The sequence below is a fragment of the Apium graveolens genome, chromosome 1, assembly GCF_009905375.1.
Source record: "Apium graveolens cultivar Ventura chromosome 1, ASM990537v1, whole genome shotgun sequence".
Taxonomy (NCBI): domain Eukaryota; kingdom Viridiplantae; phylum Streptophyta; class Magnoliopsida; order Apiales; family Apiaceae; genus Apium; species Apium graveolens.
In genome coordinates, this window is record NC_133647.1 from 26730789 (window position 1) to 26754975 (window position 24187).

General features: G+C 31.2%; 3 protein-coding genes across 5 annotated transcripts; all 3 read left to right on the forward strand.

Moving 5' to 3' along the window:
* Positions 1–229: 229 nt before the first annotated feature.
* Positions 230–8741, forward strand: LOC141661982 (SURP and G-patch domain-containing protein 1-like protein). Of its 3 annotated transcripts, none has more exons than XM_074469022.1 (9): positions 230–364; positions 1757–2166; positions 3030–3156; positions 4849–4955; positions 5696–5827; positions 6196–6330; positions 6464–6643; positions 8206–8384; positions 8524–8741. In XM_074469022.1, the coding sequence occupies exons 2-9, from the start codon at positions 1782–1784 to the stop codon at positions 8548–8550; spliced, it is 1272 nt and encodes a 423-aa protein (XP_074325123.1). In that variant the 5' UTR covers positions 230–364; positions 1757–1781; the 3' UTR covers positions 8551–8741. The 3 variants fall into 3 exon arrangements, with proteins under 3 accessions (XP_074325123.1, XP_074325130.1, XP_074325134.1); XM_074469029.1 differs by having other exon boundaries at positions 261–364; positions 1741–2166; XM_074469033.1 differs by lacking the exon at positions 230–364 and having other exon boundaries at positions 386–2166.
* A 3369-nt stretch (positions 8742–12110) lies between these two features.
* LOC141660264 (protein FAR1-RELATED SEQUENCE 5-like) lies at positions 12111–13154 on the forward strand. The gene has a single exon (XM_074467248.1). It carries the CDS (start codon positions 12111–12113, stop codon positions 13152–13154), a length of 1044 nt encoding a protein of 347 aa, XP_074323349.1.
* Positions 13155–21886: 8732 nt separating this feature from the next.
* On the forward strand, positions 21887–24056 carry LOC141661997 (uncharacterized). The gene is made up of 2 exons (XM_074469044.1): positions 21887–22673; positions 22759–24056. The coding sequence occupies exons 1-2, from the start codon at positions 21958–21960 to the stop codon at positions 23888–23890; spliced, it is 1848 nt and encodes a 615-aa protein (XP_074325145.1). The 5' UTR covers positions 21887–21957; the 3' UTR covers positions 23891–24056.
* Positions 24057–24187: the final 131 nt, after the last annotated feature.

A 24187-nucleotide genomic window follows, 5' to 3' on the forward strand; every position in this document is an offset into this window, starting at 1 on the left:
AATAAATATGTGTATTTCATATATTTAAATAAGATTTCCTACGGACCTCCATATAAAGGAGGCCATCATGGATTGACACCCATGATATAATTATGATTAAATTATATCATAAAAAAATTTTAAATAAGCAAATTTCATATTTTAAAATTTTAAATTCAATTTATATTTTAAAAATTATATAATATAGAATCCAGGAATTGGACGGGTTGTTATCTGGTAAATAAAAAATAAAAAATCATTTATAAGTCTATTGTAAATACAAAATTAGGATAAATAAATATACAACCCCCTCCATTATATTTTCATTCATTCATACGAAAGCTAAAGTCGTCGTCTGCTCTATCCACCAATCGCTTCTCAATCGGTACGATTTATACATACGCTAATCTTTACACACCCCGATTCTTGTGTTTATCGATTTGTATCTTCAATTGATCCAATCAATATGTATATTACATCGATTTGTATTTAATTCTAATTGCAATTAGGTTATTTAAGATTTTTTTTGTGAACGAGATTCAGTTGAATTGTAATTAGATCGGTTTTTTTCGTTTGTATCGATTTTTTATGCTTTGATTTTGATTGTTAGGGTTTTGACTTTGTGTTATTATATTTTTTTGGTTTTTGTAGTGTATTGAATTCAAATGATGTTGTGATTGTGTTTTTGTTTATGCTTGGATTTTACGGGATTAGGGAGGCTTTTTCAGTGTTGATGCATAACTAATTACATCGTAAAAGCGTAAATTTATAAAATTGATTTTATTCAGAATTATTTTGTTCAAGTTTGGTATGAGCAAATATTAAAGCTTAGGATGAATAGAGAATTTAGAAAATGAGCCATTTGGGCTGTATTTCAGTTACTGAGGTTTTGTTTTGTGTTTTCGGGTTCTTTTTTATATGATTGTGTTAGTAATCGAGTCGGGTTAGGGGTTTCAGACTTTGTGAGCCTACCAGATAGTGTGATACTATTTTTAAAGAAGGAATTGTGTTAATTAATTTAGCAAAAGGATTAGTACTATATTTTATTGTTTACCTGGTAATTGCTGTTGAGTTGTTAATTGTTGTGCAAATTAGAGTTCTAATTGAGGAGATTAGTTTTCTTAAGTTTTGCAGCTGGGATATTTTATTGACTGCATAATGATTTAATTATTTATTAGTTTTGTACAAGTTTCTTGATTAGTTTTGGGATTTCACTTGTAAAAGTCTTAGAATATGATATCAGTAAGTTGTTTGTTGCGACCTTTAATTATTAGACTGAACTCGCATTTTTGTTGTGATTAATCATCTTTGATTGTAAATATGAGTTTCCGCTATAACTTTCTCAATTAATTAATAAATAATGTAATTTTATTTATTTAAGTTCGATAATAAATATTAAAGTCCATCGAGGAAGGTAGGAAACTGATCAAGTTTCATTCAGTCTTTGATTGGACAGGTGTATAATCTGCTTTGAATTAATAGAATATGTAGTTAACAAACATAGAGAATCTCTTATGTCTTGTATCTTTAGCATAGGTCTTGCACTAATATTTTTTTACGTCCAAGAGCTTAGGATTTCAATCTGTGACTTAAAAGAAGAGTGATCGTGTTGCTTTACTAGAATATGTTATGTTTACCAATTTAAAGTTGGCCACACATCACTCTCTTTCATATTTATAATTTTTTATTGGTTTGTGTAATAGCTATTATCAATTATGCCCTTCTCTGCTAGAATAGACTGTAAGCTTACTTGTCAAGCAGTGAATCTTTTAAGCAGCTAAAAGAATATCACCTGTTGCCACATGGAGAGAGGCAAATCATCGGCGTTATTTGTTAATGATGGATCATTTATGGAGAGGTTCAAACAGCTTCAAGAGGAAAATGGAAAGGGTTCCACAAAGTCTCCCCCAACTGTTTCAGGGATTCCGATTCCAAAGCATGTCATAAGTAAGACTGTATCAGTTTCTAAAGTAAATGACTCTCGGAAACCCAGCACAAATGCTTCTGGTGGGAAACTTGCATTTAGTTTGAAACAGAAGTCAAAGCTCGTGGCACCCCCTGTTAAATTAGACGAGGATGATGAGGAGGAAAGGAATGATGCATATTTGTCAGGTAATGGATCAACAAAAAGGCAGAAAGTTGGCCAGCCTGATGCCCCTGTTCAGCCAACAAAACGGGTCGATGTTGGTAATTACTTCTTATATACTTTAATTTACCTAGTAGTTGACTCGGGGGTTTATTGTGGTAGATATATGGTTTATGATAAAACTATAAAATTCAGATGTAATGATACATGGTGCCTTGTAAGTATTCTGGGTGTGGACGTATTTGCTCCCGATGACTAAATACTTTCGTCCAAGTAGATGGCTTCGTCTGTTGTGGTGTTCAAACGTTGTTGGTATAGTCTTTGGTGAACTTGATCAATTTCAGAAGTTATTAAACTTTTTGTTTAAAAGTGTCAGTATCCCACCAGTACTTTTTTTCTGAGTTTTCCATCTTATCACTTATTAGTGCCTCTCTTTTTCTTTTTCTTAGTTTCATGCCATAAATTACAACTTCATATCAGTCTATCTGGTCAAATATGAGTCATGTGGATGTTTATATGTATCGTCACCTGATGAAAAAACATATTTGTCGGAGTCCCTTGTTTTTTCAAACAGTCTTGAAAGAAATATATAATATATTTCACCCGTGTTTTATTGATTAATCAGTGGGGATTTATATTCTTATGGCCTTAGAAGAGTTCCTATGCTATAGTGCTGTCTCTTTATCGATCTTACTGCAACCTGTCTTGGAAGTAATGAACTCTATAATTTGTCCCTTTCCTCTCTGTGATGGGCTCTTTAACTCTTGAACTGAGGAGTAAGAGGACAGAAGCATTTTTGAACTATTCGTGTCTGATATGCAGCTTAAATATTAAGTGTTTATCAGCAGTGGTGGAAAGAGATTATCAGTGACCGATTTGCAAAATGTTGGACGCCTGCTACAAGAGTAATTTGCATTTCCTGTTCATGTTCTAGGTATTAATCAGTTCTTTAAGTGACATGCAGTACCATCGTCACCAAGTGATCCTACAGTGAAGAAGGTTGCAGACAAGTTAGCTAGTTTTGTGGCGAAAAATGGAAGGCAGTTTGAACATGTCACACGGCAGAAAAATCCGGGTGACACCCCTTTCAAGTAAGCACTTAGGTTGTATACAAGCGGCCTTATCATTTATTGTAATTCCCTTTAGCTACCTTGTTCTGCACGTTTGACTGATTTGTTTTTATTTGCACTTGTTCATGCTTATCCATCTGTGTGGCCATGATTGCAAATTTGTGGTGAAGACCAGCCAAACATGGAGATAGATATCATTTACAGACTTGTTATTTACTGTATTTAGTACTCCAGTTAACATTTAGCGGGGCTAGGTGATAGTAAGGCGAAATTTGCATTTTATACTTGTTCTTAGTATTATACTATTGTGTTCTTTTGCAGAGAATAGTTCGTCTACAGTATTTGGTTCTAGTTCAGTTCATCAGCCTTTGTTACTCCTATATTATATTCAATTTCCTGATCCCCTATAGATTTTCCCCGTGTTTCTGCTGCATACCCTCTAGCCAGGTGGTGTTTGATTACTGCTTAATGCACCAGCACACCTTTTTTTAAGTCGGTTAACATTCAATTGTGTTTGGAAAAAATTATAATTCTTTAATCAATTAAATATCAATCTGAATGGTCCTGAGTAAAATCAAATTCAGATATCCTCAAGATTCATAATTGGCCAGATATAGCTTTTCTTTTCTCCTAATGTTTCAGTTTTTTGACGCTTCATGTCACGTTCTGTTGCCATGAATCTCCATCCACAAGTTTCATTGAAAACATGCTAATATAATCAGACTATATATCTAAAAACACCGAAGTTTGCGAATTTGAGCGACTCCAATAGAGATTATATATGCAACTGTCATAGAATTTAGTTGGAATTTCGAAAAAAAGAAATGAAATTAATTAATACAGTATTGCCTATTTTTAAGTTATTCTTACTATCATCTGTTTGTAAGTTATATCTTGGAGTGAAAATTATGAATAAACATTTGTTTATGTTCTTCAAATTATTTATTATTTTATGAACCTAAAAATTTTATAAACCTAAAAAATTCGTAATAATATAACTTCAACTTCTATGCTAATATTATGTATATATGTATATATTAATTAATTTATTTATTTAATAAATATTTTCTGTAATACGTAGTGTGGCTGTCAAAGGGATGCAGTTGTGAGTTTTAACTGTTGAAAGTTCTATTTGGAATTATTATCAAACAGTCAAACACCAATTTCTATTTAGCAACAACTCAACTATGCATTTTGGTGCGCTTATTCATTTTTTTATGATTCCAGTTTTGTCAAACAGTACCTTGTTCTTCTTGCATCTCAGATTGTCTCGCATATAATGATAACTCTCATAATCCTTTTTACTTATGTTTGCTCTAAAATCTTCTTAGAAAGTACAAAATTTTCCTATTCATGCATTGTCTGGTAACAAGTAAAATGTTTAAGTGGTGTATGTTCCTATAGGTACCTGAATTTAAGGTCTTGATTGCTTGTAACTTATGCTGGTAAGAAAGTAGACGGGCGAGACTAGTCAATTGATAGGATTAAGAATCTATCTCCGCAATGTGTAAGCCCGTGCAGATACGTACTGATAAGCTCAGACGTATGTGTTTGTAAACAATCTGGACTTTGATCTTGTTTGAATAAAACATGGCTGTATTAATAGCAAAATAAAAGCTACAGCTATCTGGTGTACATAGCATTATGCATTATACACTTATGTTCTGCTGGTGCTTTACTTAATCTAGATTTCTTGTTCTCCGTATTATGCAGGTTTCTATTTGATGAAAGCTGTGCTGACTACAAGTACTATGAGTTTCGGCTTGGTGTTGAGGAGAAAGCTTTAACACAATCAGCAGAACCACGAATTTCACGAAGTGGTATGTGCATCATTTTTCTATATACAATTTTTTTTTATTGCACATTATTTAGGATGTTTACGGTTAAATTTAGTGGAAGCATTACTTTTTTGTACATTAGAGAATGCATTCCTGTAGTGATCAAATGTCTATTTTGAATTGACTTCGCTTCTCTACTGTAGGGCTGTCAAAAAAATTCGAAAAAAATCCGATATTCGTCCAAAAAATCCGCATCCGTATCCGAGAAAAAGCGGATATTATCTGTATCCGAGAAAAAGCGGATATTATCCGTATCCGAATTCGGGATATTCGAATCCGAAACTAAATACATATATGATATTTAAATTATATATATATATTTGTATATAATTTAAAATTTATTTTTTTAGTTTATAGTGTGTGTATATGTATTAAATAATAAGTTTATACAAATTTTATATAATTGTACACATACTTTATACATATATAAATATATTATTTGTATTTAATCATAAAATATGTTCTATAATCATCGTCAAAATGGTAGGGGCAAAAAAAATTCAAAAAATCCGATATTCGTCCGAAATATCCGCATTCGTATCCGAAAAAAGCGGATATTATCCGTATTCGAATCCGATGATTGCGGATGCGGATACGATATAGGCATATCCGTATCCGAATTAACCGTTTGACAGCTCTGCTCTACTGGCACTTCTAGACATAGCTCAACTTTTATATCTTAATATTATGTGATGTTAACATGCACAAACCTTATGCTGCAGGTTGTGCTAGCCCTGCAACTCCTAGTAATACGGTACTTCAGAAATCATATCAACAGCAATTGAATTATCAAATTCCTGCATCTGCTTTGTATGAAGCTCCTGAGACTGATCCTACCGGGAGATCCGGATATGGTAGGGTTATAACATTGCCTTTTAATTATATATGTTAATAACTACTGATAACTTTGCGCTGGACATCCTGCAATAAATCTCAATCCTCGCAAAGAAACCTGCTAATCCTAGTGTTGGATTTCAGCCTGTGCATGTGATATTTGAAAATTTAAATAACTTTTTTGGTATTTCAGTTTAATCATTATTTTGGCTCACAATGAAACCCTAGCACGATTCCATGTAAAAATAAATAATAATAATAGTTCAGCTGTTCAACATAAATAGCATTATCACTTCAAAATAATTATGAAGTGCATGATATACTGTGTAATACAAATATGTATGTCTACATATACACGGATTTAGTTATAATGGGCCTCTGCTTGTAGGTGAATCTACTGCTCCAACATCTGCTGATCCTATTGCAATGATGGAGTTTTACATGAAAAAGGCCGCTCAAGAAGAAAAGAAGAGACAGCCTAAGCAGTCAAAAGATGAGATGCCTCCACCTGCATCACTACAAGGTTCTTCTCTAATTTTTTTGGTTATATTTTTGTGCATTATGGTTACTTATGCTGGTATACCCCTATAGATGTTATTCATTTTTCTGGTACTTTCTTCAAATCCACCTAATATCTTTTGGTGTAATAATTGTAGGCGCTGACAAAAGAGGACATCACATGGGTGATTATATTCCCCTTGACGAGCTCAATAAGTTCATGTCTAGTTGTAATGATGTTGCTGCACAGAAGGCAGCCCAAGAGGCTGCTGACAGAGCAAAAATACAGGCTGACAATATTGGGCATAAACTTTTGTCTAAAATGGGTTGGAAAGAAGGTGCGCTTTTATCTCATTCTTGAATTTTAAGTTTTTTAATCCTGTAATCTTTATTGATGATGCTCTTGCCAACTTCCTGAAACTGGAAGGTATACAAGAGGGACTTAATTGGATCTCGTATTTAACAAACAAAAACCCTTTATTGGGGTTGAAAGGGTGGACGTGGATCACTAGGATCCTGTATTTGTAGTGTTATTCAATCTGTTCACAATAGTTTTTTATGAGAATATCATGGGTACCAAAATTTGAACTCCCGACGACATCCAGTGTCGTGATAATTTACCAACTCCTAGACCCTATGGTGTTCATAGTGCGACTTAATTGGAGCTTAAATCTTCAACATTTTTTACTAAAAGAGATTGATTTTGTTTGTCACTATCTTGTAAAAATCATAAAGATGTTTTTCTTAATGCATTTAGTCACTAAGAGAATCCCTTCCCAACTTGTTATGCAAGGATTTGTACAGATTGTTCAGATGCACTTGGCCTTCCATTTTTGTGTCAACTAAAATGGTCTAGTTACACAAGATAGTCAACTTTAGGTATTAATATTTAGCAAATAATTAACTAATTAAATGATTTTAGAAAAATATGCTTTTAAAAAAACATAGAGAATGTCAAGGGGAAAATTTCGAGTAATGCTGTTTCTAGTTGCACCAAATCCTTTGTCTAATGTGATTATATGCCTTAGCATATACCAAGTAAGTTGATTTACCTTTGGATCTGAGGTATTAGGAAGCAATACAAGTGTGATTGGAACGGGATAGGTTGGGTGGTCTTTTTTAGGTTTATCGAGAATACGCAAGGGATGAACCATCAAATTTAACATAAGTGATAAGCCACCCGGAGAAATTATGCCTGTTGCGTAAGTTAATGATATTTGTACCAGATAGTTAAGTAGAGTGTTGGTTAAAAGTCAACAAATCATAATTAGATAACACCGACTTTTTCGTAATATTAAGAAATTTTTGTATTAAGTGACTTCTTAAGTTAATCCAAACAGCCTCTTGCAACTAACCTATGACAACCAATATTTGTAACTAAGATCTGAGACAGTCTGAATGTGTATATACCTGGTACTGCAATAAAGAGGGGTTAGTGAAGGATAGTTGGCCAGAATGTGATCATTTATAGCAGGGATAAATGGATAATGTTGTGGGGTGGTGATTGGGATGGTGGGTGGCTGCCTAGCTGGCATGACAGCTTGATAGAAGATAGTTCGATGTGTTAAATTATTTATTTAACGGTTTCAGTGTTTATCTAATGAATTGTGTCTCTAGCTATTTACCTTGTTAGTTCAAGCTTGAACTGACTAGGGCAGGGTGGGTATACATGGGCAGTTGCAGAGTGGTGGTTCAGGATAGTAATCAGCTGGCATAACAGATTGAAAGAAGAATAGGCCTGTGTTACCGAGCTATAGTTGTATGGATGAGTTACAAGACCCTTAGAATATCTGAATGCACCATGCTGATTTTAATACTTCTGTTTACAATAAAAACCGTACAATCTTCTGTGTTGTATGGTAGCTGGGATAATTCGTTATTTCATTTTTGCACAATGAAGGGGAGGGTCTGGGAAGTTCTAGAAGTGGTATAGCGGATCCAATTTCAGCAGGCAATGTGAAAATTGACAACTTAGGAGTTGGAGCTAGTAAGCCCGGGGAAGTGAAGCCGGATGATGATATATATGAGCAATATAAGAAGCGAATGATGCTTGGTTATCGTTACAGACCAAACCCAATGGTAATATTCTCCATTCAATTTATTAGCGTTTTGATATATACTTGCATGTTGCATACTTGATGGGATGGAAATCCTTATCTATATTTAATTAAGTTTCCAACATTTCCTAACGTTTCTCTTTTTGGTTTTCTCTTTTCAGGGTAACCCCCGGAAAGCATACTACTGAATCAACAGGCAGAAGCTTTTTCAGTGGGTTTCGCTGCAAAACAATAATTTTTTTTAAAGTTTTATCTCGTGTATCAGAGCAACTGAATATTTGGTGTTTGATTGGAGATTGTTTACAAATTTTTATGCAAAATTGACATATTACGTCAAATTACCCACATTCTGTCAATGTATTTCCAGTTTTTTCTCTCAGTCTCCTGCAACTCTTTTTTTTGTTGCATATTTAAACCTGTGGTGTAATATTTTCATGTGATGATAGAATAGTATTATGGGTTCCTTTCCAAAGTGATGTGTTGGGTTTTTCTTCTCTTATATATTAGGTTGATTTTCTTGAGTAAAGATGGCAAATTAACCCGATCCGACGGATATTCGATCCGAAACCCGAAGTTTTGGATATACCGAACCTGAAGTTTTGGATTTGGATTTGGATTTGGATTTCAACTGTACCAAACAGATACCCGAACAGAAATCTGTAATCCAATCCATACCCGATCCAAACCCGAAACCCGATTAAAACCCGACACATTTATTATAAATTATATGTAATATTTTTGATGTAATACATATAATTTACATAGTTTTCTTGTATTATTTGAGTAATAGTAGATTATTATCAAGATTGTCAATACTTATTTAGTAAATTATAACTTTTTATTTCAAAATCAACTTTTATTATATAAGATGTACTTTGTATATATATAAAAGGCAAAAGTTTCACAGCCACGATTGACTTCACGTGGCTGGGAGCCAACAAAAAAGGTTTCAGCAATTAAAAATGCGGAAGACATCTGCTATGATACATTGCAGAAGCCTCCGCAATGAAACAATGCGGAAGACATCCGCTATGATACATTGCGGAAGCCACATTGATACAATGCGGAAGTCGCATTAATACAATGCAGAAGCGTTTTGTTTTGTTTTTTTTTTTAATTTTTTATTTAAATAATATGTGCTTTAAATGTGTTTTTGATTTAAATATATTTATAATTTAAAACAAATATAATATTTATAATTTGAAACAATTAAGGTATTTTTTAAAAATAAAGTACTTAATAAAATTTAACAAAGAGATTTATATTGAATTATATATTGAATAAAATTAAAAAAAAAAAAAAGAACCACTTCCCTTACTTACCCGGTATACGTCCCTCGAACTAATATGATGGTAAGTAAGGGAAGTGGTTCTTTTTTTATTTTAAATTTTATTCAATGTTTAATTCAATATAAATCTCTTTCTTAAATTTTATTAAGTACTTTATTTAAAAAAAAATAAAAATCAAACATAAGACTATAAATTCAAATTTATTTATCATCAAATTTAATAATGAAGATTTAAGTGTTGAAGATAACATTAAACATTCAATATTAGAAATTTCAAAAGAAATGATATAACTTACTTATAGACATTGTACTCCATTCATACTTATCAAGTGCTTAATATATTTTCTCAACAAAATAATATTTATTTATTTATTCACATACCTATATATTATAAAAAACAAATTAAAATTAAGTATTATATGTTTAGACATTTTTTAAAATATTTAATGTATTTTTTTCATCAAAAAAATGCAAAATATACAATAATAATTACAAAAAAAAAATTAATTTTTTGATATAAAAAATTTATGTAATATTGACGAGTAACATGAATGTTATTATGAATTTTAAAATTTTTTTACTAATTATTTTCTTCACCAAAAAAAAATCAAAAAATAAACAATTATCAAAACTGCTTCTGCAATGAACCATAGCGTAAGTTTTTCCTTCCGCAATAATTCATTGCGGAAGGAATTAATGTTTTGACAGTTTCAGCGTGTTTTAGCGCGTGGGTTGGCTGAAGCATTAAATACACCTTCCGCAATAATTCATTGCGGAAGTGTGCATGAAATTTGCCTTACCAGCTTCGTTTTTTTGTTTTGTAAACCTAATTTCACCATTTTTCTCTATCATTTTTCAATTTAGAGCCAAAAAGAGGTTAGTTTTTCTTTACTATTTTTAATGGCATCTCATTTATTTAATTATTCAAGTTCATCTAGTGAGCATGACGATTTTGATTATTTTACACCCGTTGGGAAAAATCCGGTTTATTGTAAGCTTATTGTAGATGATGTTAATGAATTGATAGATGTTGATAATTATAAATGTAAGAAAAAATTGGATATGGATGATGATGATATTGAGTATATGGAAAAAAAGAATATGGATGATGATGATATTGAGTATATGGAAAAAGAGAAATATCATAAAAAAGAAGAGGGAGATTGTAAGGGAAAAGGAAAAATGAATGATGATGATTTTTGTAGAGAAGAGAAAATGAATATAAGTGATGATGATGTTGATGATGATGATGGAGATGATGATATGAGTTTTGACAAAAAAGGTTACGGTTTTTCAAAATCAAATATGAATAGTGTTGTGCCTTGCGTTGGTATGTTTTTTAATACTTTGGATGAAGCCGAAATTTTTTATAGAGATTATGGTAGAAGTGTTGGATTTGAGATTATTATAAAGAGTACTCATAGACATTCACGGGGTAATGGTATCTCCTCTCGTTTGTATATTTGTCGTAAGGGTGGAAGACTAGGTTCTAGTACGAAATTGGATGTTGATGATGAAAGAAAGGAAAAAAGAAGGATTAGAGATGTAATTCCGAGAACAAATTGTAGTGCTCGAATGTGTGTCACTCATAGAGTTAAAAATGATAAATGGGAAGTAACTTTGGTTAAATTAGAGCATGATCATGATATGGTAACCTCGGATAAAGTACAATTCATGCAAATGTCAAAAAATATAGATCCGGTTACCCGAGCATTACTTGAGTTATTTGATAAATCGGGCATTGAAACCGCTAAAGCGATGAGATTTCTTGGTGAAACATGGGGTGGTGTGGAAAAATTGGATTTTCTAATCAAGATGTTCATAACGTAATTCGTGATATTCGACGACGGGTGTTCGATTTCGGTGATGCGGGGAGTGGGATGGCATTGCTACGACAATTGAAAGAAAAAAGTTTTGGAAACTTTTTCTATCGAGTTGATTTGAATGAAGAAAATAGAGTTAGAGGTTTGGTTTGGGTTGATCACCGATCATTGAACGCATACACGAATTTTGGAGATGTTGTTTCATTTGACTCCACATATAGGACCAATAGGTATTGTATGCCGTTTATACCAATAACCGGGGTTAATCACCATTACCAAAATATCTTGTTCGGGTTTGCACTCATGCGGGATGAGACGGAGATCATATAAATGGGTTTTGAAGACATGGTTGGAAGCCGTCGGAAACAAATCTCCCCTCACTATTATTACGGATCAAGATATAACATTGGGAAATGCTATTGCCGAGATTTTGCCGGATACCAAGCACATATTATGTTCGTGGCACATAAGTAATAAATTTCCCGAAAAATTGTCGGCTTTGTACACACAATATCCGGAATTTAAAGGGGATTTAATGATTGTTTGTACAAGTCGTTGTCAGCCACAGAATTTGTTGGTAAGTGGGAGGTTTTGGTTGATAAGTATGGACTCGAGGATCATGTTTGGCTAAACAAATATGTATGCCATAAAAGATAAATGGATTCGTACTTACACAAAACAACATTTCTCCGCCGGTATGACCACCACCTCAAGAGGCGAGTCCATGAATTCATTTTTTGACGAGTATGTGAAAGTTTCAACCGGATTGAAAGAATTCATTGAGAATTCACAAAAGGCTTTGGAAACACAAATTCTTAATGAGGTTAAAGCCGACTACGAGACTGAGTATAAAGAAAGGAGATTGATATTTAATTCCGCCTTGGAAAATCATGCATCTTCTATTTACACAAAAGAAATGTTTAGGCAATTTCAAAATGAGCTTAGAAAAAGCACATCTTATGTGGTAAATAGTTGCAAAGATGGTTCCAATTACATGTGGAAGTTGTATTTAGTTGAGAAGTATAATGTGTCGGAGAATCTTAGAAGAAGGTATCGGGTAATGATTTCTTTGGAAGGAAATATTGATTGTGAATGTAAAAAATTTAAACATTCCGGGATGCTTTGCAAACATATCCTACGCTATCTTAACAAGAAACAAAAAACTATGATACCAACAATTTTTATCAAATCAAGATGGACGGCGAGCGCAAATAAAATTGATGGTTTTTCGCCTTATAATCCTCCCGTTCTTGTTGATGTTGGTGATTCAACAACGGCAAGATATAGTGCTTTGTGTAAATCTTTTCAAGGTTTGGGTGCTCTTGGAAGTGGTTCAAAACCACGATACAATTACGTGATGGATTTGATTGAGAAAGGAAAATGTTACGTGATTGAAAAGTTTCGTGAAGAAGAAAATAATTCAAGAATGGAAGAGGAGTTCCTAGCTTACGATGAACATGATCCAATATTCAATCCTCCAATGTCACAAACAAAGGGAAGAAAGAAGGATTCAGCAAGGTATAAAAGTGGCATTGAGACGTCAACAACAAAGAAGAATTCGGGAAGGTCTAAAAGTGGTATTGAGACGTCAACTGAAAAAATCCGTTATTGCGGCTTTTGTGGTGTTGCCGGACATGATAGGAGGCGTTGTCTAAAAAATCCAAATAGAAATTTTAAATGATTTAATTTGTAATTTATTTGAATGTAGAAATTTAAATTTGGAATGTAATATTTGAATTTGGTTGTTAAATATTATTTGGTATGTATTTGAGCTATTATTTACTTTTTTTATAAGTACAAATTTTAAAAAATTCGAAGCTGAAAAAACAGGGGAGCAGCAGAGCCCACTTCCGCAATGATTCATTGCAGAAATGTTTTGCTTCAGCAATGATTCATTGCGGAAGGTCCCCTGTTTCCCCTGTTTTCCCCTTTTTTTGCTTAGCTTCGAATTTTTGAGGAATTAACTCAATTTTAAATTTTTTAAAAATTCAATATTAAATGGAAAAAAGTCAGAAATGGTGAAAAAAATTAGTGACACTATTTTTTGATAATTTCAGTATCTCCTCTAATTTTTGATTAATTTTTAAAATAAGTCCATTTTTTTATTTTTTCTTTATTTTTAATTTGAATTAATACATATTATTAAAGGAAAAAAATCAAAAAGAAAAAAGAAAAAAGTCAGAAATGGTGAAAAAAATTAGTGACACTATTTTTTGATAATTTCAGTGTCTCCTCTAATTTTTGATTAATTTTTAAGAAAAGTCCATTTTTTTTATTTTTTTTCTTTATTTTTAATTCAAATTAATACATATTATTAAAGGAAAAAAATCAAAAAAAAGGAAAAAAGTAAGAAATGGTGAAAAAAAATTAGTGACACTGTTTTTTGATAATTTCAGTGTCTCCTCTAATTTTTAATTAATTTTTAAGAAATGTCCATTATTTTTATTTTTTCTTTATTTTTAATTCGAATTAATACATATAATTCGAACTAAAAAGCATAATATCAACATTTAATTCGAAATAAAATTCATGATGCATTTTATTCCTAATTAATCCTAACCCTAATTGTTAAATAAACTTAAATTCGAATTAAATCACCAAAAAAATCAAGAACACAAAATTCGAACTAATAATCATCAAGTCAACATATAATTCGAAACAAATTTTAAAAAAAATCAAGTACATCATGTGTGTGTATAATCAAGAACAATCTTGTGTGTGTATGTGTTTATAGTCGTATATATACATACATCTCGTGTGTGTGTATACGGTGTGTGTATACGGAGAGAAAAACAAACCTCAGGAGGAGGAATAAGAATAATGAATCGCCTGAAAATAACCTTGAAATCGCTTTGAAATCGGTGGGGCTGTGTGTGTTTTTAGTGTTTTAATCGAATGAAAACTGTTAACAGTCGCTAGTTGTGTTTATCAGTTAACGACTTCCGCAATGAATCATTGCGGAAACGTGGACTTCCGCAATGAATCATTGCGGAAGCTATGAGTCCTTCCGCAATGAATTATTGCGGAAGGGTTGGTTGGCTACGAAATAGATCTCAACCAACCATGGTTGGGGGTTGGTTGGCTACGAAATAGACTCCAACCAACCATGGTTGGGGAAGGGCACCCTATATAAAAATAGTAATATGTAATGAAATATTATGTTATCAATATATTTTAGATATTACTCATGTCAACCCATATAATATAATGTGTTTAACTACCTATTAGTTAATGCATTTTAATTTTAACTATCATATAAATGTGATTAATAGTGTTTGTATGTATAAATAATATTACATTTGATTACATTACTTATAATTTTGGATATCCGAAAAATACCCGATCCGATCCGAAACCCAACGGATTTGGATTTGGATAACCCAAAAATATCTGGATTTGAATTTAGATTTAACAATACCCGATCTGAACTCGAACGTTGCCATCCATATTCTTGAGTGGTTTCTTAATTGACAACCGGAGGTATGTGATGTTTTTTCTGAAATTTGAGGTATGTGATTTATTTGGGCTTTTGTGCCACATTTCTTTGTACCTTGAGAAATGAGGATTGCGACCCTGTAGTGCGTTTTGAGTCTTAACAGTTGAAAAGTCATTTTTTAAGCTCAAGTAATATTTATTTATTAACTTAACTAATATCAAGTTTCCAAGTAGTTATGTTTCGTACATAATTTGATTTATATGACTTTTTTGAAACTAGTCATTTCACCTGTTTTGTTCGTGTGAGACAATTTGAACGAGGTGAAAAGAGTGGTGCAAACTGCAAAGCAGCTAAATAGGAAGGATAAAATTATAGTGCGTATCCCCAACGTCAGTATGGTACACTGGTAGCAGAGGAGATAAAGATAAAGAACTGTCTTGTGGTTGTCTTTGTCGTGCATTTTTGGATTTTGCATTGTTTTTTTAATGTTTTGCAAAGCCAAGCACGAGAGGAAGTGGAAATTAAACTCAGCAGTGGTCATATTTTTTTTAGAAAAACAAACCGTTGATCTAAGAATTAATATATATATATATATGAGTTTTGTTCCACAACCCTAGGTGGTTGTAATAACCACATGGTACCCGCATTATTTCATTGCAGCAGAAATCCAGCAATGGAGGTACCTACCACAATGCAATAATGCGGCAGCATTACTGCTTTTATTTAATTTCTAAAATAACAAAAAATCATATTTTAATGAATTAATTTTTTTTCGATAATAACGGAGTTAGAAAATATATAATTAATTTTAACAACCATTTATTCTATATTTTCTAATTTTATTAATACTTCCCATTTATTATCAATCGTATAATGAGTTAAAAATTTAAAAATAAATTAGATATATAATCGGAAAAATAATTAAAATATTAGTTTTAATGAAAAAAATAAAAACCCTAAGATAGTAACTGAAATGTATGAATGTAGTATCGCAAGTATGATTGTTTATTGATCGAAAGGTGTCGTCTTCTCTAATTTTTTTTTGAGTATATTCTTATCAAACTATTTTAATTTAAATTTAAAATATGTCAAAATCATGTATAATAACACATTTGTACTCCTTAATGAAGTTAGGATGAATTAAATATTTTTTATAAATAATTTTTAATTTTAAAAAAACAAATGAGGACAAAATAATAATAAAAAACCCTCCAGCAATACGTCATTGCGGGAGGTGTTCAGCCCAGCCCCGACATATATAAAATATTGCGGCGGGTGGTTAAAGAGCTACCTACAGCAATGTTTCATTGCACTAGCCGCAATGAAACAATGTTATAGGTGACAAAAGTTATTTTTTTTATTTGTTACGAAAAAATGTTTAGCATTCCGGAGGCTCAGTTGTTTTATATTTTTTTTATAGATAACGAAAAATCGATAAAATTTCATTTTTTGTAGTTTTCCACATTTTCAATTTTTAGCATTATATTCGTTTACTATAAATTAAAAATTGATAAATTAAATTGGACAAGTACAAGAAAAATAAAAAAAGACATAAAACTCACAATATTAAAAAAAACATAAAACTCACAATATTCCGTTATAATAAAAATTCGAAAATAATATATCGAACAAATAATTAAAAAATACTTTTTCACTCAAAAATTTTAAATTCAATATTAAATTTAAATATTTTAGTTTAAAATATTAAGTCAAAATATCAAAATATAAGTTCGGAAAAATATTTAAAAATTCATTTTTAACAAAAAAAATAAATTAGAAAAATAAAGCGAGCAAGAACCGTTACATTTTAAACAGCGTCATCCAACAATGTTTCTTTGCACAAGCCGCAATGAAACAATGTTGTAGGTGGCAGATGTTATTTTTTTATTTGTTACGAAAAAAAGTTTAGCATTCCGGGGGCAGAGTTGTTTTATATTTTTTTATAGCAAACGAAAAATCGATAAAATTTCAATTTTTTTAGTTTTCCACTTTTTCAATTTTTAGCATTATATTTGTGTACTATAAATTAAAAATTGATAAATTAAATTGGACAAGTAGAAGAAAAATAAAAAAACATAAAAATCACAATATTAAAAAACATAAAACTCACAATATTCCGTTATAATAAAAATTTGAAAATACTATTTCGAACAAATAATTAAAAAATACTTTTTCACTCAAAAATTTTAAATTCAATATTAAATTTAAATATTTTAGTTTAAAATATTAAGTCAAAAATATCAAAATATAAGTTCGAAAAAATATTTAAAATTCATTTTTAACAAAAAAAATAAATTAGAAAAATAAAGCGAGCAAGAACCATAATATTTAAAACAACGTCCTCGAGCAATGTTTCTTTGCACTAGCCGCAATGAAACAATGCTATAGGTGGCAGAGGGTATTCTTTTTATTTGTTACGAAAAAATGTTTAGCATTCTGGAGGCTGAGTTATTTTATATTTTTTTATAGCAAACGAAAAATCGATAAAATTTCATTTTTTTTTTAGTTTTTCACAGTTTCAACTTTTAGCATTATATTCGTGTACTATAAATTAAAAATTGATAAATTAAATTGGACAAGTACAAGAAAAATTAAAAAAAACATAAAACTCACAATATTAAAAAAAACATAAAACTCACAATATTCCGTTATAATAAAAATTCGAAAATACTATTTCGAACAAATAATTAAAAAATACTTTTTCACTCAAAAATTTTAAATTCAATATTTAATTTAAATATTTTATTTTAAAATATTAATTTAAAAATATCAAAATATAAGTTCGAAAAATATTTAAAAATTCATTTTTAACAAAAAAAATAAATTAGAAAAATAAAGCGAGCATGAACCGTTACATTTAAAACAGCGTCCTCCAGTAATGTTTCATTGCACTAGCCGCAATGAAACAATGCTGTAGGTGGCAGAGGGTATATTTTTTATTTGTTAAGAAAAAATGTTTAGCATTCTGGGGCTGAGTTGTTTTATATTTTTTTATAGCTAACGAAAAATCGATAAAATTTTATTTTTTTTAGTTTTCCACATTTTCAATTTTTAGCATTATATTCCTGTACTATAAATTATAAATTGATAAATTAAATTGGACAAGTACAAGAAAAATAAAAAAAACATAAAACTCACAATATTAAAAAAAACATAAAACTCACAATATTCCGTTATAATAAAAATTCGAAAATATTATTTCGAACAAATAATTAAAAAATTACTTTTTAATTCAAAAATTTTAAATTCAATATTAAATTTAAATATTTTAGTTTAAAATATTAATTCAAAAATATCAAAATATAAGTTCAAAAAAATATTTAAAAATTCATTTTTAACAGAAAAATAAAGCGGCCAAACAATGTCCTCCAGCAATGTTTCATTGCACTAGCTGCAATGAAACCATGCTGTAGGGGTTGCCGCAATCCCTCAATGCGGCAGGTGGTTGCTAGAACCACCTGAGGCTGTGGAAGGGCACCATATATATATATATATATATACTATACTATTATAAGCAGACCACCCACCATTTGGTAGTTGGTCGGTCGCTCGGTACAGTTGTTTGGTACGATAAATAACAACCGTCAGATTTACTATATTATGTTTTTTAATTTATTTTTCAACTATTAAAAATCTATATTAATAATTTTAAGATAAAATATATAATTAAAAATTATTCGAGTGTTAAAAGCAATCCATTCATCGCACGGTTAACAGAAAAGCAGTGGTAGCTAACAGGTACAATGTAACAAAAAAAATAATCAGCTGAGTCGTGATGCCTTACTCGAAGCCCTGAGGCCTTACTCGAAGCCCTGAGGCCTTACTCGAAGCCCTGACTGCTCTTGAAGAGATAATTGCCCCCAGTTGTTGTGTTGGGATGCTTGCAATGCCTCCTCCAGGATAAAACAACTCAAAACTTGATGTTCACAGCAACAACAAATCCAACTACGACTAGCACCTCGGTCGCCGGAACCTTACCGGTAATCTGATACGGTGATACCGTGATATACATGAGAAGAAGTTCTTGGACACTTGGTCAATTGATTGTTTTTTGATAAAATTAAATTGTTTAGTTAATTTTAATAAAAATGTTATTATATCTATACTATCTATCTATCTATACTATACTATTATTAGCAAAATATCCTCTATTTGATAGTTGGTCGGTTGTTCGTTACAGTTATTTGATACGATAAATAACAACCGTTACATCTAAAGACAGATATATGAGAACCGTCGGATATAATAATAAAATAATATTATATTAATATTTAACTGATCTCATAGGTACATGGTTCGAATCCCGTCAACAACGTATTATATTTAAACTTTTATATTATATATTTTTAACAATTTCTACAGGTTTAAGGTTCGAGTCCCGTGAAAAATATATTATATATTATATTATTTATGTTTAGTCAAGTCTCATATTATCATAGAACATATATTATTATAACTTATTATATTTTTCAATTTATTTTTTAACTATTAAAAATCTATATTAATATATTAATAATTAAGATAAAATATATTATTAAAAATTATTCGAGTGTTAAAATTAATCAGTGCATCGCACGATTTACATGCTAGTATAAATTAACCAGGAAGGTTACACTAAAGGTCAATTGCTACTATTTTTAGGAGGCTTGATTGCATGAAAGATCTTGGTATTCATCTTTTATTTAAAAAACTAGCATAATAACCCGTGTGATGTACGGGTAATTTTTTTAGAGTTTTTTTACGCATCATGCAATTATAATATTCTTAGTTGTTTTCTTATTTGTAAATGTTGTACAATGTCTAACGTATATCAAATACAAGTTGATTGTTTATCAATGTGTATTATTTTCATACAAGAAATTACCAAATTACACAATATTTTTAATAAAGCTTATTAAGCTATATATATAAGAGTAAAGTTCTATGAAGTCCACCTTTTAATTGGAGTCATCGGAGTCCATCTATGTTCTGCAAATAAAATATCTTCTAAAACGTGTTATCTTGCAAAACATGTTTCACAAATATCATTACTTCAGTAAAATCAAGCAAATCTCATATATTTACAAGTATATTATGTATGTTCTGCAACATGAATATTTATGTTCTGCAAACTAAGCATGTTTTGTAGAATAATATATTTCGAATTTAATAATATAGTATTGATATGTGGTGGTATTAATAAATTTTAAAATAAATATATGAAAATCGTTATATTAAATATGAACAATATTCTAAATTTTAATATTTTAAATATTCAAATTTGAATCCGTCAAAAGTATAATATAAAAAATACGTGTATCATTATTTTCAAAAATACATATTTTTTATATTTTATTTAATTATCTTTTATAATTTTTTTTACAAATATTATTATATAAATAATATTATTTATGTTATAATCAGCCCGTGTATCGCACAGGTTATAGGCTAGTATATATATATATATATATATATATATATATATATATATATATATATATATATATATAAGGAGATAGTCAAATAGAAACAATTTTATTCTAAAAACTGGAAACCAATGACAAACACTAATTTTATAGCTTGAATTGAATCTCCACCACACAAATTTTATCCACTCATTCTGTCTCCTCCCTCCAATTTCATGTGACTCCCTCAGTGTACCCTTGCGTAAATAATTTTATTCCTGTTTTTAATTTATTTTTTCCATTAATCGACAAACCTTTTTTAAAATCTAACTTCACTATATTTTTCTCCATCTACCAACGATCAATTTGCATACCATATTTGCTATATTTCGACGATAATCACAATTTATACTTAATAGGATTCACTAAACCGGAATTACTATAATTTCAGAACTTTCTTAATTTTACTGATTTTCGTAAGCATAATTAATGATTCAAGATCTAGAAATTACTATCTAAAATTTAAATTGGAACTTAATTTAATAGTTGCTAAGTTTTTAGGGTTCACCAATTTCTTAAATAAGTTTTAAAAATATTTAGCTCTTTTTAATAATAAGAAATTAGTTGATAAACATTTCATCTATTTAGGGTTTAGGGTGTAGGCCCTAAACCCTAAAGCCTAAACACCAGACCGTGTAAATAGTGATTTCTATGTACAATATAGTGATTACTATGTGTAATTTGGTGATTACTATGTGTAATTTGGTGATTACTATGTACAGTTTAATGATTGTCGTCATACCATTTAGTGATTGAAGAGTATATCAGTATAAATACCATACTCATACAACGCTTTGTCTCCCCCTTTTTAATTTTTTTTCTGTTCTCGGACATTCTCCTGTATTTTCTTTTCTTTATTTATTTGGGCTTAATAAAACTATAGCGCACATAAATGGACAAGGCCTAACAAAATTCAATATGTCTCTCTGTTCCTTTTATGTTATTAGTTAAATTAGCTAGATTTAAGTGATTATCGTATGTATAATTAGTGATTTATCGCCGGAATATAGCACATATGGTATTAATACTGATCGTTGAAGGATATACAATAATACAGTGAAGTCAATTTTTTTAAAAAAACTCGTTGAATAAGAGAAAAAATTAATTTAAAAATGGAGGAAATTAGTGGTGCGTGCGTAACAGTCGCATGTCAATCATGTGTGGGTTTTCGGCGGCGCATGTAAGTTTTATTGGGCTGGGCTTGTTTGTAGTTTTTATTTTAAGTCAGTTTCTATTTGAACAGCCCATATATATTGTCTCTGAAAAAACTTAAAATTAATTGAAATATTAGCTGGACTGCAAAATTTCTACTATACAAAATTAAAACAAAAATTCATAAAAGAAAAAGTAGAAGAATGGGCAAAAGAAAAGGTAGAAGAACCACACAAAAGAAAAAGAGAACAACGAAATAAATCAAAAAAAAAAGCAAAAGAACAAATTATACCGGGCTAAGAATTTGATTCCATTAGCAGAACCTGTGGCTGTGCAAATAAACCTTTCAACACGCAATGAATCTTACGATAACAGTGCTGCTTAATGCTATGTTTGGAAGCTGAAAATCTGTATAAAAACTACTAAACTCTCGTTCTCCTTGTGTACTACAGATGGAGATCATGACACACTTTAGCCATGAGCATTCCCTAGTTCTCTCCAAATACGATTACCATGGCGCTAATGCACTTTGCCATGCCTGCCATGACCCAATTTTAATAAACACCAGTGTCTATCATTGTCTTCAGAGATCAATCACTACTCCACATTCTCCTTGTAGCCGTTTTTTTCTGCACAAGCTATGTGCAAACCTACCTATGATCATTCAACACCATCTTCACCCGGAGCACGTGCTAACTCTATCGCAAAATTCATGGTTAAGTTGTAATATTTGTGGCGACTCGCTTGGGCAATGGTTGGTTTATGAATGCACTAGGAAATGTATTTTTGCAGTTTGCCTCAAATGTGCATTTCTAGAGCGTGAACTCGATCATCCATCACATAATCACACATTAACCTTACTGCCTCTAAAGGGATCACATATGTGCATAGCTTGTGGCATGGAAGGTAGCAACGACTTTTCTTACTTGTGTCAAATTTGCTTTTTTTGGATACACAAGAGTTGTGCATCTGCACCCGCTCAACTCTTTCGTAAAGATCACCACCATGATCATCCACTTGATCTTGCTTATTCACTTCCACAAGAGTATCAGTCCTTCGGAGTGTCATGTCATTTGTGCCCTGAGAAGGTTTACCCGTTCTACTGGCTTTATTATTGTGCTGGATGTAGATATTACGCACATGTCCAATGCGCTTTATCAGCAGCAGAGTACGTTTTTCTTTCCCCTTACGTTGAGCATTTTTTTGGTCTTGGTTGGTTGCCTTATACCTAATATCATTTGAAATCCATTCAGATCATCTGGCAAAGATGGGAACGAAAATAATAATGCAGACGTGGAACGATCTAATTTGGTAAATTTCCCGATATCTAATGATCAACCTTACTTATTGTACCACTTGATCGAACAATTTGTTGAAAGGTTTGGTGCTTTAGGTTATGAGGAATTTGCAGAAAGACTTGGTGCTTTAGATGAAATCAGTCAGTGTCACAATGGTCATTCACTCAAACGCTTTGATGATAAAGATGTTCTTGAAAAAGACACTAGTCACAAAAATATATGCCACGCCTGTCTGCAACCTCTGTGTCCACCAACTAGCAAATTAGCACCTCTAGCTCCACCTGATTCAATCTACAGATGTCATAATTGTAATTTTGATCTCCATATTGTTTGTGCTGCATTGCTACCAAGGGAGTTTCCGCATACACCATATCCAGAAAATAAGCTCATTAGATGTTTCCAAACCAGTAAGACATTTAATTTCTACATATGCAATTTATGTGGCATGTACTGCAATGGAATGCTATATTCTGATGATTCGAAACCATATTGGGTAGATCTTGTGTGTGCAGCATTGCCTGGTAAGATCAAACATAATAGCCATATGCACACTCTTGAACTGAGTGATAGCCCGTTTCAGAACTGTAAAGGCTGCGGATTCCATATTTTTCGCAGCTCCTTCGGATGTAAATTCTGTGATTACTACATTCATATAAAATGTGCACTAAAACCTGGCAAAATAAAGCACAGATGGGACGAACATCAACTTATTTTGATGTATCCTCCCGTTAAAGGTCATCCACACGCTTTCAATTGTGAACTCTGCTCTGAGGATATAAATCCAAACTATTGGTTCTATCATTGTGAAAAATGTGATACTTCATTTCATACTTTTTGCGCTGATCAAGATCAGTATTCAAATATCAAGTATGGGGAAATTGTTAAATATGAAGATCTGCATGAGCACGGCCTTCAACTTACCGGGACTAGAAAGAATTTCAGGTGCGGAGATTGTGGTACAGACAGAATTCTGCATTTTAAATGGGAGCCATGTCTTCAATGTAAATCATGTAAATTTTTAGTCTGCTTGATCTGTATTCAGAGGCTTAGTTATCGTACTGTAAAGGTACTAAATAACTGTACATGATAGCAGTACTATACTGTCCAAGTACTAAAAAAGTTCACTATTTTTTTTTTGTCTCTGATCTGGGACTTTAACCTGATATAAGCCCTTTATCAGTTCTTCTCCGCACATAATGTATTACTTGAATCAGCTTTATAAGATACATTATGCTGTCCAATGTTTATCCGTACCTGGAAATTTGTATATTAACTCGCACTCTTTTATCCTCCTTTGGTGATACAAATAGAAGGGATGGAACACTTTAGCCTTGAGCATCCCTTAGTCCTCTCCTAATACAAAATATCTCCCGCGGATGCAAAC